At 31.1% G+C, this 14,994-nt stretch overlaps 1 protein-coding gene across 6 annotated transcripts in view; it reads left to right on the plus strand.

The window, feature by feature from the left end:
* LOC118183175 (uncharacterized) overlaps window positions 1-14,994 on the plus strand; it is a 228,045-nt gene that overhangs the window by 174,394 nt on the left and 38,657 nt on the right. The window contains exon 1 of one of the 6 annotated variants that reach the window (XM_035352616.2): window positions 3,464-3,761. The exons of the other annotated variants lie outside the window; for them this stretch is intronic. Within the exon in view, the coding sequence (XP_035208507.1) occupies window positions 3,759-3,761 (3 nt within the window). The 5' untranslated portion in view covers window positions 3,464-3,758. Of the gene's footprint in view, window positions 1-3,463; window positions 3,762-14,994 lie in introns of those variants that run through there. 6 annotated transcript variants of the gene reach the window in all.

Raw genomic sequence — 14,994 nt, forward strand, 5'->3', positions numbered from 1 at the left:
GTGTGGGTGTATGTAATATGCATACAAATTTTTAATGCTGCGAGTTAGTGGAGAAATTTTGAAGGCTACCAGGTACATTTTTACTTATATAATAGTTATGTTTATATAATAAGTGTATTAGATAAATAAATTTTCACTGACATGCAAAAAAGTAGTTACTTTAAAAATAATGCAGCGATAAATGATCTGTGCAGAGTAATGTTTATTTACTTTCATATTCCCGAAGTTGTAAAACTTGAAAAGTAATAAATTTGTGAGTAGTGTAAAATATTCCTGTAATATAAACGGTTGTGTAAATAGAAATATAGCAGAATACCACTTTAACTGGAATATCCGATGAAATTTTGGAAACCCCTATATAGCTGTAACGAAAACTTCTACTTTTCTGTTTCACTACTTTCATTATTTGAATGATTAATCTGTAAGTCTTAGATTCGCCCTATTTTCAAGGTTCTTGAATAAATAACTGATAGACAGGGGCTTCTGTAAACTGATCCTTTGAAAGGATATTCCTGACTGTTTAACTAAGTATTGCGAAAAGCGTCTAGCACGCTGGAAGTCGCACTGGAAGATTGGTAAATTGAAAATTTCAGTATTCATTAAATACAAACAACTAGTTTTACGACACTTAAAAGAAGCTGTTTTTATGCTCTGAAAGATTATCAATACATTGGTAAAACGGTCAGAGAAATGTAGAAGCTTCATATGATAGAGGAGACAGATATCGATACTTTAGTTGAGTATAAATTAATCTCATGTCCATCATTTAGTATTAATGTGTCTATTACAATTTAGCTTGGTGATAAATCAAGCGAAAGCATTAAATCATACTGAGGACATTAGAAAGAAATATGGTGAAAGTGCAGCTAACAGTTTTACAGCAGTCTACTATTATTGGTTTTATGCATTCAAAAACTTGTGCTGTTCTACATGAGATGAAGGTGTTGCGCGGTAAAGTTGCAAGTGCCATGACGTCGCTATAGAAGAAATTCCGACAGCATTTGCTGATTGAATTGAAGCTGGGGATTACCAGCCGCAAAAGATTCTGAATAAGAACACGAAACTGAATTCTTTTGGGAAAAGTTGTTAAACTTTAAGTCTAGTCTGAAATCTTTTAAGAAGCTTTTTTGTGCTGGTGGTAGGGCAAATAGTTAGCTCTAATGTAAAACCTTCTTGGTTTATCTGCTAGCGAAAAAAGCATTAGCTTTCTGTTTACAAACTTTCTATATACGAACCACCTCTCCCTCTTACTTCCATTCGTAAACAGTGAACTTCCCGAATGTTCAGAAACGTTTCTTTATAACTAATTAGTTATTGATCAATTTAGAAATTACATTTATAGAGACGTATGCAGAAGATACGTAATAAGATTAATTAGATTACCCAAGATTTTAAAGAGGAGGAAATTCGAACTTATTACACAAACTTAAATTAAAAGATTTATAGTTAAATAATACTGATAGGTTTATTTCGTTTTTTAATTATGTAATATATTTGCAGTAGTAGTATGTAATTATAAATTATAATTAAAATTTATATATATAGCTATTCATATATAGATGTTATATACTATGTAGCAGGTGGTGATTTATAATTTACAGTTATTCATATCTATAATTTTTAGGTGATAATTTAGTATTTTCCTTTAATTTGGTTTTTAATTAATTAGTAACCTCTAAAGCATAATAAAGCACGTTATTTGTACTTAAAACAAACTCCAATAGATGTTCTAAGAATCGAAGTATGAAATCTACTACAATCGGAAGATTTATTCCTTCCGTAGTTTTGCTAGTTTATTAACTTAAAAGCTTGATGCCAGAAATAAATAAAAAATAAATCAATAAAAATGAATCAAATATTTCTTCGTTTGTTTCCCCGAGAATGCATTAACATCATCTCTTTGTTTCCTTCTTTTTCTTTGCCAGTAACTCATTTAACTATGTGTTTCAAGGCCGGTGCGAGACCTGTTTAAGATGTAGGGCACTCACACTGCCGGTTTTTCAAAATGCAAGGATGTTACTCTAACAAACTGAAATAGATGGAAATCGGGGGAACTGTGTTGTTCTTTCGCTTTTCTTTGTTATTCTTCTCTTAACGCACTGAAGTATTCAGGCGCTAAATATTTAGATGCTAAGTTGAAAAAGTAAGTAAAATTATGCAGCAGGAGATGTTTGCGACTTTCCACACCATTTATTGCATTTTTTTAAAGGCCGGGGGGGGGGAGTCTGGAAAACTGAGTTTGCGGGGAAATCTGTGAGAAACAACTGTGGCTTATTAACATTCACTATTTATCTGAATTTTTGAAATCATCTATAACATAAAACAAAGTTTTTAGTAATTATTGTTCTTTTCTTCTTCTTTTTTTATTATTATTATAAAAAGAAGAGTTTCCAGTTGCTGAGTTGTCCACCGGGAGAAACTTTACTAGATAGTGTTTCTCTTGAATCATATATAACCCAATCATAATGCTTTGCATTTGAGTATTCAGTTCTCAAAGATGAAAATATTTCCATACAATTTTTTTTTATTTAATAAGTAGAATAATCTAGTAATTTATTTGACTGCATGTAATACGTGTTTATACAGGAACCTTAAGCTTTGCTGATAAAAAGGAAATATTTTTTTCGATCCAGTAGCTGCGAAATAAAGAACCTCATACTATAAAATAGTACGTAATTAGAATCTTAAATATGTGATTTTTAAATGATTTCTTGAACTTCTTTCTACAAGAAGCTCTCCTCTGATGCGTATTGTTTTGATGTTAACGAAACATAAAACTTCTCTGCATTTGTAAATGTTTCTTTGCCTTATGTAAATATGACAAAGAAATATCTGTTGTAAATATGGCAAAGAAATAGGTATCTGTGAAGAGTTTTACGCTCTCTTCACAGATAGAATAATTATTATACATTAAAAGTATGTTGTTATAATAGTGCTCAATTTTTTTTTCTTTTTTTGGTTGTTGTTGTTTTTAATGGAAATCCAAACACTTAGGAGGTTAGCGAAAGAAATACTTTGACTCAGTAGGTATCAGGCAATGCGCTTCTGTAATGTCACTTCTGTAAACAGAAATTTCTGCATTAAAGAGCATGTAAGCAGCGTTACGTTGTAAACTAGGGACAAAGTACTGCACATTTAAAACGTAAGAAAAAAATTTAGTATCTAAGAAAATGTGAGCTTTATCATATGCATCACAAACAACTTTTTTTTTTCTTTTATTATTGTTTGCAGAACTCGACGACAGTTTACAAGATATACAGCTTCTCCACATACGCTGGCAGTCGATGGTTTCTTTATTTAGACAAATCAACTAAGCGTAGGGAGCATGGAACTGCGGAATGAAGAAATCTGTGGCTTGTTTGCACTATCCAGTCGTTATCATAAAGGAAACATAACACGATAAACTTAGAAGTGCTGTTTTATCGTTACGTATCGCATTTCAAATCTTACACAGTGCAACGCAACGCTCTCTTAAGGCTCGCTGACAACGGTTTTTGTTTGCTTGTGCTTGCTATTTCACAAATGCGTGAAATAGACAATGTGTTTTCTTTCATCTTTCCTAAAACTGTCAGCATCTGAAGCAGGCTTACTGCTCTGAAATCATGAATATCGAATCAATTGATGTACGAAACGAAACCACTTAAGTATAGCTGCAGGGGAGTTATTACCATTGGCGATTAATCGTAAATTAAATAGACTAAAAGGGAGAAAGGGGGAAATTTGCAGTGCTCTGAAATTAAATTGTTCGTTACACCAACATGGTAAGTTATAATTCATATTTCATTTTGCTTGCTCTCCCTTGAAACTTAAAATTTGATGGACTTCAATGCTTATATTTATTTATCCAAATTATTAAAATTTTAAACGTGTTTTAACAATTGAGGTTTGATATTATTCTATATCTGCAGTTTTCAGATTCTAAGTTTTTTTGGAACTGGTCAGAAGTTTCTGAATGAATTCATTGTAATGATACCAATAGGAAAGATATATAGCGCATTTAGTGTAAAGTTTCTAATTTTATGTTTTATTTTGCTGCTTAATTTCATTACTTCTGAGGAAATCGGAAAATCAAATTTAAAATTATTCGTTTATTTTTAGTAAGCGCAGTGTTTAAATATGTTGCAAAAAGATTCGTTAATATATCATAATTGTTTGGGGTCAGTGATGCTTAATTTTGCTTTTGTAAACTTCTGATCAATTTTTCAACTTTTTCTGAGGTTGGTTTTCAAATATTAAACTGACATGAAAAAAAAATTATACAGCCGTGTTTACACGTCTTGTTCTGTGGTTCTAAAATTGCTTTTGTTTCAATAAATAAATATTTTAATAACTAAATTATTTAAATAACCAAATCATTTTTAATAATAAATTATTTAAATAAATAAATAGCTTTAAACTAAATTGCAAGTGATTTTAAGAAGAGTTTTATCTAGCAGTATCGTTAATGTCTTAAATACTTGTAGAACGAATTTAAAGAATTTTTACCTTTCATGCAACATCTTTAGTTACTTTGAAACAAATATTTAAAAATGAAGTATCTTTATTTATTTATGATTTCATGTATTATTTAACTTGTTATTCGTGTTAATTTTTACATTCGTAAATTTCTGAAAATTTTCTTCAACAGTAATGCGGTGTGTAACTCGAAAATGTTTATTTTGTGTTTTATGAATTTTTTTTTCGAAATTATTTTTGCACTTTTATGTATATCCAAATGTTTTGAATATTGTTAACACATTTTCATTCACGCGTAAGGCTTAACAAAACCACTCTCGTGCAGAATGCTAATCAGGTATCAGAAGTAATCTAAGTTAATCATTCAGAAAGTACTATAATCGTGAAAGGCACTGCCATTGTGCTCAGCGTAGCGAAACTGCCATTAAACCCGGCAGATGCCTTTATGATTATAGATCACAAACTAGCCGGGGTGCGAAAGGCTTAAAACTAGCATCTACTCCATTTTTTTTTTTTTTTTTTTTTTAAATCCTAAGAAATGATGTGGCTTGGCTTAGTTTAGACACATGTTGGAAGAAATTCAATTTTTGATTATTATCGTTGATATTTCAAGGAAATTTTTGCTTTCATTTAAGCTTTTGTGTCACGTAAACGCTGTCCAATGATTGGTTCTTTTATACAGATATTCCGAATTTTATATTCATGATTCTTTATATATATATATATATATAATATGAAAGCAAACTTCTAATTTTAATTGGCTATAACCTCTTTTATTTTCATTTACTTTGTTGACTTCCTCTCTCTATCTTAAAAATAGCGCTATAAGTCTAAACTGCGTCATTCAAATTAATCATGCGATCCTACGTAACGTTTAATGCAGATACCTTTTGCCAAATCACTAAATTGTAAACCAAAACTTTTTTAACTAGAACTGAAACTTTTGACTCCCTCCCTTCTTTGTCTGGGTTGCTGTGTCACGTTTCGTTTATGCTTTCCTCCTTAGCAAGGCGCTCTTGCAATCATCTATGCGCTGCTATGGTTTTTATAAAAATTATTGTAATTGCTTATGATCAAAAGTATATTGCCTATAAAAAGAAATGATTTTGATGTGCCTAAAAATAAAGATGGTAATTCGGCGAACTTAGTTTTGTCAACATCTTGTTCGCTAGGCATTATTACGCCACCACGAAATTCCAAGTCATTCATAACGTGACATATATATATATATATATATATATATATATATATAATAGGAAGAAATATTGTAGAGAGCTCGCTAAAAAGTTACCAGGAGCTGTGGCTCAAATGAAATAGTTCAACACAGTATTTTCAAAAAATATTAACATGGAAGTAATTTTTAAATATTAACATGGAAAAGTGAAAAAACAGCCCACACGCGATATAAAATACAGAACTAAAAACTGTTAAAATCAATTGTTGAAAACATGTGAATGCACAAAAAAAGGGCAAAACCTATCGATGTGATATGTGTAAAGTTAACACTTATAAAAAACTGATCGACCTAACAAGTTAAAACAAAATTAAAACATAATAATAAAACTAAAAAATGATAAAAATTAGAGCGGAAAATGGTAAATTAGCCCAATTGGACCTCCAACCAGGCTTTTCAAGGGAAAATTAGTTGAATGTCGAATCAAGCTACGCATTACGCGTTTCGCCGAAACAGACAATTGAAGCTCTTGTTTGACGAAAAAAAATTTTTTAAATAATATGAATTGTCCCGAAAAACTCTTTTTGGAGCTTCAATTCTCTGTTCCATTTTCCCGACGCGTCCGCAGAAAAAACACATTAAGGTGCAAGAAAAAATAAATGCAACACCGAGCAAAACAAAATTAAAATTAAAATAAAATAAATAGCGGTCTGCTATTAGTCAAATTATACAATAACGTACGGGCTGGTCCTGCTAGCTTAAAGAAAAAAACCTTTATAAAAATTATGGTTCTGAAAACAAAATCTAAAGAAATGAAATACTAATGAAAACAAACGTCGTGGGTCTTGCTAAGATATATATATAATGACTCCGGATAAAGTTCGGAAGGAGGAGACATGGATATTGAAATTTAAAAAAATTAAAACAAGAACCGATTAAAATCTTACATATTAAATAATAGAAAAAGCATTTTTATAAGGAATTTTATTTTTACTAGGTTTTTCTCTCATGCTTGCTAATACCCTGTGAAGATAACACTTGATAAATAAGGAGTTATCATTTAGAATGTAAGTTGAACAATTTAAGTTGTTATTTAAAATAACAACTTAGATTGCTATTTAGAATAACAATTATTTTAACTTTTAAATGAGCACCCAGTCTCCAGTCAAATTGAATAAGCTGACGTGATTTTAGAAAATGAGTTTTATGGTTGTCAATATATAACGTAGAAGATTCATCGTAACGTTGTAATTTCATTGATACATTTCTAGGCCTTTTAATAATCACATGACAGGGCTTTAATGATGATAGTAAACTTTCAGTGTAGTTATATAGAGAAGATAATATATAGAAAAAAGATCTTAAGGAGCGGAAAATTGCTGTTCAGAAATTGTTTCTCTTTTTCTCTTGTAAAATTGAAAAAAAAATTCCAGATTTTTCTCGTTGTCTTTCTTTTATAACTTCTGTTAAAAGAGTCACGAGATAGAATCATTTAGTCTAAAATCTAATATCTCTGCAACAGAAATTCTTGCTGAGTTGTAATATTTCATTATTACTCAAGCGCAAAGTTACTTGACCCTAAAAATGCCTTAGCTTTTCCTAGAGTTCTGACGTTTCCAGTAGTGCAATAGTGACAGTTGAATCCAAAATCTGGTAAATAATTTCCGCTTGACTTATTTCCTATCTTGATAGTGAGTTTTCCTGTTGTTAAACATTAAAAAGTTTGCGAGACAAAATGAACTAATTTTGTGCTTTCTTACTCATGGTGATGCATCGTTTAAAGCAGGCGAATCACTAAACTATAGCTTCATCCATCAGCACAAACAAAGAAACAACAAACAAAACAGAATCAAAATAGGAGACATGTAATAAACAATCAGATAGTACATCAATTAAATGCTGCATGAAGTAAGGTTATTCTTGAGGTTATTGTAAACTATCAAAGATTGTTTACCTTTAAAGCACTTGCACGTTTGAATGATCAGTCAGATCACTTAAGTAAATAAAAACAACCGACTGGAGATTGATTGATTTGCGAAATGAAAAATTGTTATCTAAGAGCAGATATTTAGTGTGACGTGCAAAATACATTCCAAAAGTAATTTATAGCGTAACAAAATCCGATGTTTTTAATTCTGATATCAATCAAATTATAGCGATATAGTATTTGAATGAACGAAGAATTTCCATGTTTAAGCTCTTTTAGTTTTTTAGAGCCCAACCCACATGTGTGCTGAGTCAGGTGCAATGATCATATAGAAATTGAGCGGACATTTAAAACTCTGGGGGAGGAAACACAATAAATATCTGCAACTAAAATTAGACAGTGTGCTGCTCCTCTTCGTATGGCAGTTGTGTAGTAATGAACAAACAACGACGTTTATTCAAATAATAGTCAAAAAGGGAATACTACTGATTTTATTCATCTGTTTGTACTATAGTTATCTCAATTATTGATAGAGTCAAAATTTAAAGTTTTTTTTTGTGACAGCAATGCAATAAACTTTATCAAGAACAAATAAGATAAGCTTGCTTTTAGAAATTCATATTCCAGTTCTATTGCTCATGATCAAATTGCTCTTAAGCGTAATAACATTATGGCATTAATATTAAAGCTAAACTTATATCATTAATATTATTGCTATAACATTATAGTATTATACCTAATGATAACGTAATAACATTATAGTCAAACCGTGTTTCCTTAAACTTTAGTAAATATAAAATTTGTAGGTTTGCCGTCTAAAATCTTAATTAAAAAATAGTCATATCAGTAGGAAGATCTGTTGTGGATAGAATTTATTACTATCGCTTAAAGAACTACCGCTAGAGCTGATAATCTTCAAAAAGATTTTATATCAAATGATAAAATGGAGGTGAAGCAACAGACAAAACGAAACTATATTAAAAGAAATAACTTTTTTTGTTGATAATTTTGTTAATAATTCGAAAATAAATACAGGGTCATAGGAATCAATTGTATTATACGTTAGAAACTAAAAATATGCTGAGCTTTCTGTTTATGTAGTCTGGGATTGTTGCCACTAGTACCATTAATTGATCTATCGCTGTGTTTTCTTTCCCTCTAACATTTTAATGGATAGTATAGGATAGTATAGTGGTTTCTTTCAATATTATTATTACAACCTTATTATAAGAGGCGAATTTCGATAGAAGTATGTTTAGGATCAAATTTATCCTTCCTTCATACATTCAGTAATTAGTAGAAATCCTTCAAATATGCCAGTAATTAATAAAAAATTCGAATTCTTGTTCTGAATTGCTATTATTACATAATAGCCATTGTGTCACTGAACTTTTTAAAGCATATAAAAATATCAAATGCTGCAGATCCCTCAGTACCGCTTGAAAAGTCCTAAAATCCAAACTGCCAATTCTGCATGCCTATCCAAGAAAGCAACGACCCGCCTTTCCAGAGTTCCATCTTAAGAATGGCAAGACTGCCTAGCAATGATCCATAGATTCCAGTACCAAGGTGTCCGCCCTGCTACCTGCCACTGGCGATTGAAACGATGGGGGAACCTTAATAACATGTTTGTGAATGCGGTCCACCATCTCCTCAAAAATCAATTCTTATCCTCCATTGTAGAGCGGCAGATCGATCCTTTTGAAACGCAGCGGGAAAGAAGCCTACAGGATTCGCAGACGAAGACTTGGAACTCCGCCAGAGAAATAGGACAACTCCAGAACATGCCATGATTTTCTTTAAAATATGTCTGTAGCAGCATTGGAGCAATTAAATTCATGTAGTTCAGACTGTTAGCCTGTAGTATATAATTGGAAATAATCCAATTTTGCTCATATTAGCGGAAATTTATTTGCCGTGAAAAGGATATCGAACAACAGCCGGTTGTTTAATGATACAGTTTTATGTTTATTAACATTTCCTTTCTCAGCTCCTCGCCACGTTAAAATTCGTGGCCTTGTTCCGATAGTACTGTCAGACAAGTGAGGATAAGTCACAACACATAATCGTAGTTTTCATCGGTTTGATTCTATTCATCTTTAGTGCCTTGGGATAGTTTTTCCTGTAATTCCCACTGGATCTTCTCACCTTTACAATAAAGGAGCAATGGCTTCAAGTTGTAAACAGATTTTTCATTCCTTTTGCGGTGTAATTTCGTCACTGATTGATAAATATGAAAATTTCCCTACACGTTTTGGGAGTTTGGATATATTTTGATTATGCGCACTGTGGTAATTTTTTATTCTTTTGCTTCTCTTTCTTCTAGTTACTTATTTATATGTATACGTATTGGCCGCAACTTATGAAAAGGTAACACAGGAAACGCGATCTGATACATTAAATTTGTTTTACATTTCTTTCTAATTTTAAGGTTATAAGAAATATATATTGTAGTACAAACTGTCAATTTTTCGTTCAAAACCATGTAATATTTTTCTATAGTTGCGGTAAAACTATATGTTTTATTAATTTTAATTTTAAAATATTTTTTTACTAAATACATAAAAAAATCAACAGTTCAGTGACAGAAACAAATACGAAATGCTTTCTAGTACTTAAACTTGCAAAAGGAAACTCACTTATTATTTTTTATTGATTGTGGTTTACTTAACACAGAATTAATGATAAACTACAATGCATATTAAAAAAGGCAAGGCTCTAAAATAAAAAGTTATTGGTCGTTTACATTGTAAAATTAAGAGCGCGGAATCTTTTATTGTAGCATAAAAAATTTGGTTGTAAACCTATTAAGTATTCATACCTTAGAATGATGCCGATATTTGAAATTTCTTGTGTTTTAGAATTTCAAATTTTAGGACATAAAAACAGGAATGTTTTTGTCTTTTACACGGCGTGTGTAGTAGGCCTATTTTATCCAAAACCATAAGCATTATTTAAAACACTGTCCAGTGAGATTTTTGAGAGGCAAAAGCTTATTTTAAACTGTTAAAGCATAATGCAAATTTTCAAGAACATCCAGCTTTAAAATACTTCTTCGGAGCAGCTTGTTCTAGTTTTCTGCTGATTCAATTGTTCTGGTTGTTAAGACGACGTAGAATGGATAATAGTTTCGGAATAATGTTTATTATTTCAAGGCAATTTCGTTCAATAGAAGCACATAAAAGCCATCAATGATCTTTATTTTTTTAATAAGTATCAGATTTCTGATATAATAAGAGAAAACAATTCTGAGGTTGAAAATTGTTCATATCTTCAATTTAATAACCAAAATTGAGTGCATTGCCTTAGAATTAAATTTATCTTTTAACAAAATTAGTCTTCATCTAGAAAAATCCCGGACTTTTTAAATATCTGATTCATTCTGATTAATTTGTAGAGTTCCTCACTTTACAAATGCTAAGTTACAGTTGAACATGAAGAATCTTAAGAACTGATAAGCGAATAATCGCTTGAGTTCGTGTGACAAGAAACAACAAGATGGAAGGGTAAATAACCCTTTATTATTCAAATAAGATTTAACAGAACTCCGTCCTGGAGTGTACAATAAAAGCTGATACTTGGGTTTGAACTTAAGAGGAAAAGTAAACTAAAAATAATCTAAATTAAAGAGATATAGCCGAAACTATCAAATTTCTAACCAAGTTGGCCCCTTAAGGCTAATTGACAGCGAAGCTATCAAGGGCCTAAGTACGGCCGAGCGTAATAATAGCTTACGAGAGAAGTAGCCTAAAAAGGCGGACGCGTGGAGACAGAATACCTGGTAACTCTCTCACTAAGACCGAAAAACTTCACGGTTAAATACTGCTCTTCCTCATTATGCATTCAGACTTGATTCTAAAACTACGTTCTGGCCGAAAGTAGTAAGTTGAAGTTAAGAATCGACAGAAAAGGAACTTTAACTTAAAATTTAACTGTTAATAAAATTAACATAATCCTTACAAATTGTTTTATAATTATTAGCCACTTTGTAGAAAATTTATTTATAAGCAGGATTTCAGAATATAAAAATACATCATACCTTTTATTTTCTTATTTTATGTACATAGGCTATTTTATATTTATATGCATTCTGTTTCCTCTTGCTGTTCGCTGTCTCATATTTTTCTGTTATATAGCTCAACAAGAAATTCATTTTAGAAAATAATGCTATATTAAAAAAAGTAACTTATATAAAATAAATGAAAAAAACGACTAACTCTCAATGAGCAAGGCCTTCCTATGAATTTCTGTGAAATATTAATTTCTGTGTTCTATTCCATTTATATAGTACCAAGTTTGCTTGTGTAAGCAGAGAGGAAAATGCCTTTAAAGAACTATTGTTTGAAAGCGTTTGGGGGTGAGAAACTTTTCTGGAGTACATATTCATTCATTTTTAAAAGACGGGGTGATTTCTGTCCTTCCTGTGTGTTAGTGGTTCTTAATCGAGAGAGCAAAAGTATATTAACTGGGGGCTACATGAGAGAAATGGCGTCCTGGCGAGTCGTAGATGGTAGATAATATCAATTTTACTTCGATCGTTATCATAATTAGCATGAATCTTCACATAATATTGTGTTCATTTCTAGAGTAGAATGATTCATCGCTGCGATTAAAATATTCACGCTCTTCAGTAAGAACAGTTGAAAATGTTACCAATAAAAGGCCCAATTCGCAACTACCTTCAGGGCCACTATAGAACATGCTATCTCATCGAGAACATGATATAGGGAATGATAACGGATCAAAATAGGTAAAACGAAATTGATTCAATTATAACATAGTCTGACTTCAGATTAATAACTTAATTGTAAACTATAATTGTACTTCTCAGTCTTTTCATCTGTTATCTGTACCTTATTTAACATGATAATTTGCTGCGCATTCTTATTTATAATTTTAAACTTATGTGTTTAATTTTATTTTGTGAATGTTTTCCGTTCGTAAACTTTGATTATTATTATTATTATTCTGTTGCCTTTCCTTTATTTAAGTTCATAATTTCTTTCGCTATTTAATTGATAAATTTTAGCATATTTCTTATATTTTCAATCGCAATTGGTAATTTCATTCACATGATCGCAACATATTTTGCAGCGTCATTAGGCTCTTCAAAGCTGCCGATACTAAAAATCAGCCGTCCCCTAACCGGGATTCGAAATCCGGTGTCTTCCTGTTTCGGCGGTTGTCAAAAACGTTCCTGTTTCCGCGAAATCATCAATCTTCATTACCCCCCTGTTCATAGTGAGGGGCCGAGTGGACCTTGGCCTCTTCCAAAATGTAGAAAAAAAAAAAGAAAAAAAAAAAATTAGATTTAGAAAAAAGAATTTTTAAAACAAATAATCGAAAAATATTTACAATCTCAAATCTTTGCATGAATGAACCTAATACTGTATTTAAAAGGAGAGAGATGTTCAAACTCTGCGATGATTTTGGCAATGAACTAAAAGATCGTTTCCGAAATTAAAAAACAATATTCTTCCAAAATTCTGTATAAAGGTGAGTTATAATAAAATCTTTCAGAACAAATATTCGTTCTAAAACGAAGTTCTAAAATGACGTTCGTTCTTCCAAAACGACTTCTGCTTTGGTTTTAATTGCGCCTTTGCAGTTTTTAATTCTTTCATTTATGCAAATCCAATAAACTACATTTTCTTTATTTCTATTCCGAATTCGATACTGATAACCTTTATAAAGAAAGCTCTAAAGATTGTTTTCCTTTTAGTTTCAATAATGTCTTAAACATCTATATTGATTAATATAAGATGTGAAAATAACAGCTAATATTGTAGTAGAATTATAAATAAAATTAAATTAAAGATTTCGAGAGGAGCCTAAACTTAACGAAGATTAACTTATTCACAAAGAAACTGCCCAGCTCTTCTTAATGACTTATCGTGAAATCCCCTGAGGAGCTGTGGGAGGGGGACTGTACTCTTCGATTTCGCGGGAACAGGAAGAATTTTGAAAAACGCGGAAAGAGGAATCGCGGAAACAGAACTAATTTCGAAATCTACGCCTTCTGATTGCTAGCGGGACCCGTTTCCAATTACATTACGAAACCAAGCAGTAAAAATGGAGAAAATTCCTTTCATTCTTCCCCACTTAAAGGGAACCTGGGTAGCAGGGGACCCAGTCGCCAAATGCTGGTGGTGACGAATTATCGTCCGACACATTTTAATTCGAGCGTCACTTGTAGAGTCAGTAGGCTGTTTGAAGCCGAGAAACATGAAGAATCAACGATGCCCTCATCGGGGTTCAAATTCCGGATCTTCCGATTGCTAGCCGAATGTGCTTCGAATGCCAACACGAAGACAGGCGAAAAGGAAGAAGAAAATTCCTTACAAGTTCTTTAATTATTCTATTATTTTATTCACTATCATATGCAATTTCTCTAATCATTTCCACGTTTTTCTACTTAAAACGTATTTTCTTAAACGTAAAGTATAATTTCTTAATTAGTCTGAAATTTTCAATTTATTTGGTACATTTTCCAACTCTGTTATTGCTGAATTCATTCATTATGTTTCTTAATATATACTTATTCTACTGCTATACTTAATTTCATACGCAAATTTTAATGGTTTTCGCAGTTTTGACTTTTAAATTATAAAGCTATTCATATTTTAATTTCTGTCGTTCTCGCTTCTATTTCTTAATCATATCATATGTCTTTCCGATCGTGATATCCATTTTTTATGACATATTTCGGTGCAATTTCAATTTTTATAATAAATAGGTCTTAGTAAATACAGCCGAATCAATCAAAAGTTAGAGTTTGCATGAATTTAAAAATAATAGTGAATTAAACCGGATATATTTAAAAATCGATAATTTTGATGAAAAGATAGGAATTAGCTCTAAAACAAGAATTTTAAAGCATTTGAAATTACCTGGATGTTTTCATGAAAATTAGGTTAAGTTGTTTGAGTATGGCAAAGGACACTAGGGCTATTTTGCCTAAGGGGAGGGATGCCTTCACAGAGGACATTCTAAGGGTATATTTGCGCTAATTAATAAATTCAGATAATAGATTAGTATGTTGCGAACGAGTAAAAGTAAGTTAACTGTCAAGATGAAAAAATACGAGAAATAAGCTAAAAATTATAAATTGAGATGTGAAGGCTATTACTTAATTAAATAAGTCAAGGTAACATAATTTTAAAAGTATTCATTAAAAACGAACGACATACAATTTTAAACATATAAGCCTGAAATTATAAACCAAAATGGAAAAAAAAGTTATCAAATCATATAATGTAAAATTAATGGGGTAAGAAACTAAATAAATGTTAAGAATTAACAATTATGACGTATAATTAAGTACATAAGATGAAAATTGTAGATTGGAACATATAAGAAAGTGCAGTTAAAAAATGAAACTGTCAGAAAATAATTGTGTAAAAAAATACAGATAGTAGAATATGTATTAAGGAAATGA

The sequence above is a fragment of the Stegodyphus dumicola genome, chromosome X2 (genome assembly GCF_044657685.1).
Source record: "Stegodyphus dumicola isolate Sdum_Otavi_A_Nest chromosome X2, ASM4465768v1".
NCBI classification, from domain to species: Eukaryota; Metazoa; Arthropoda; class Arachnida; order Araneae; family Eresidae; genus Stegodyphus; species Stegodyphus dumicola.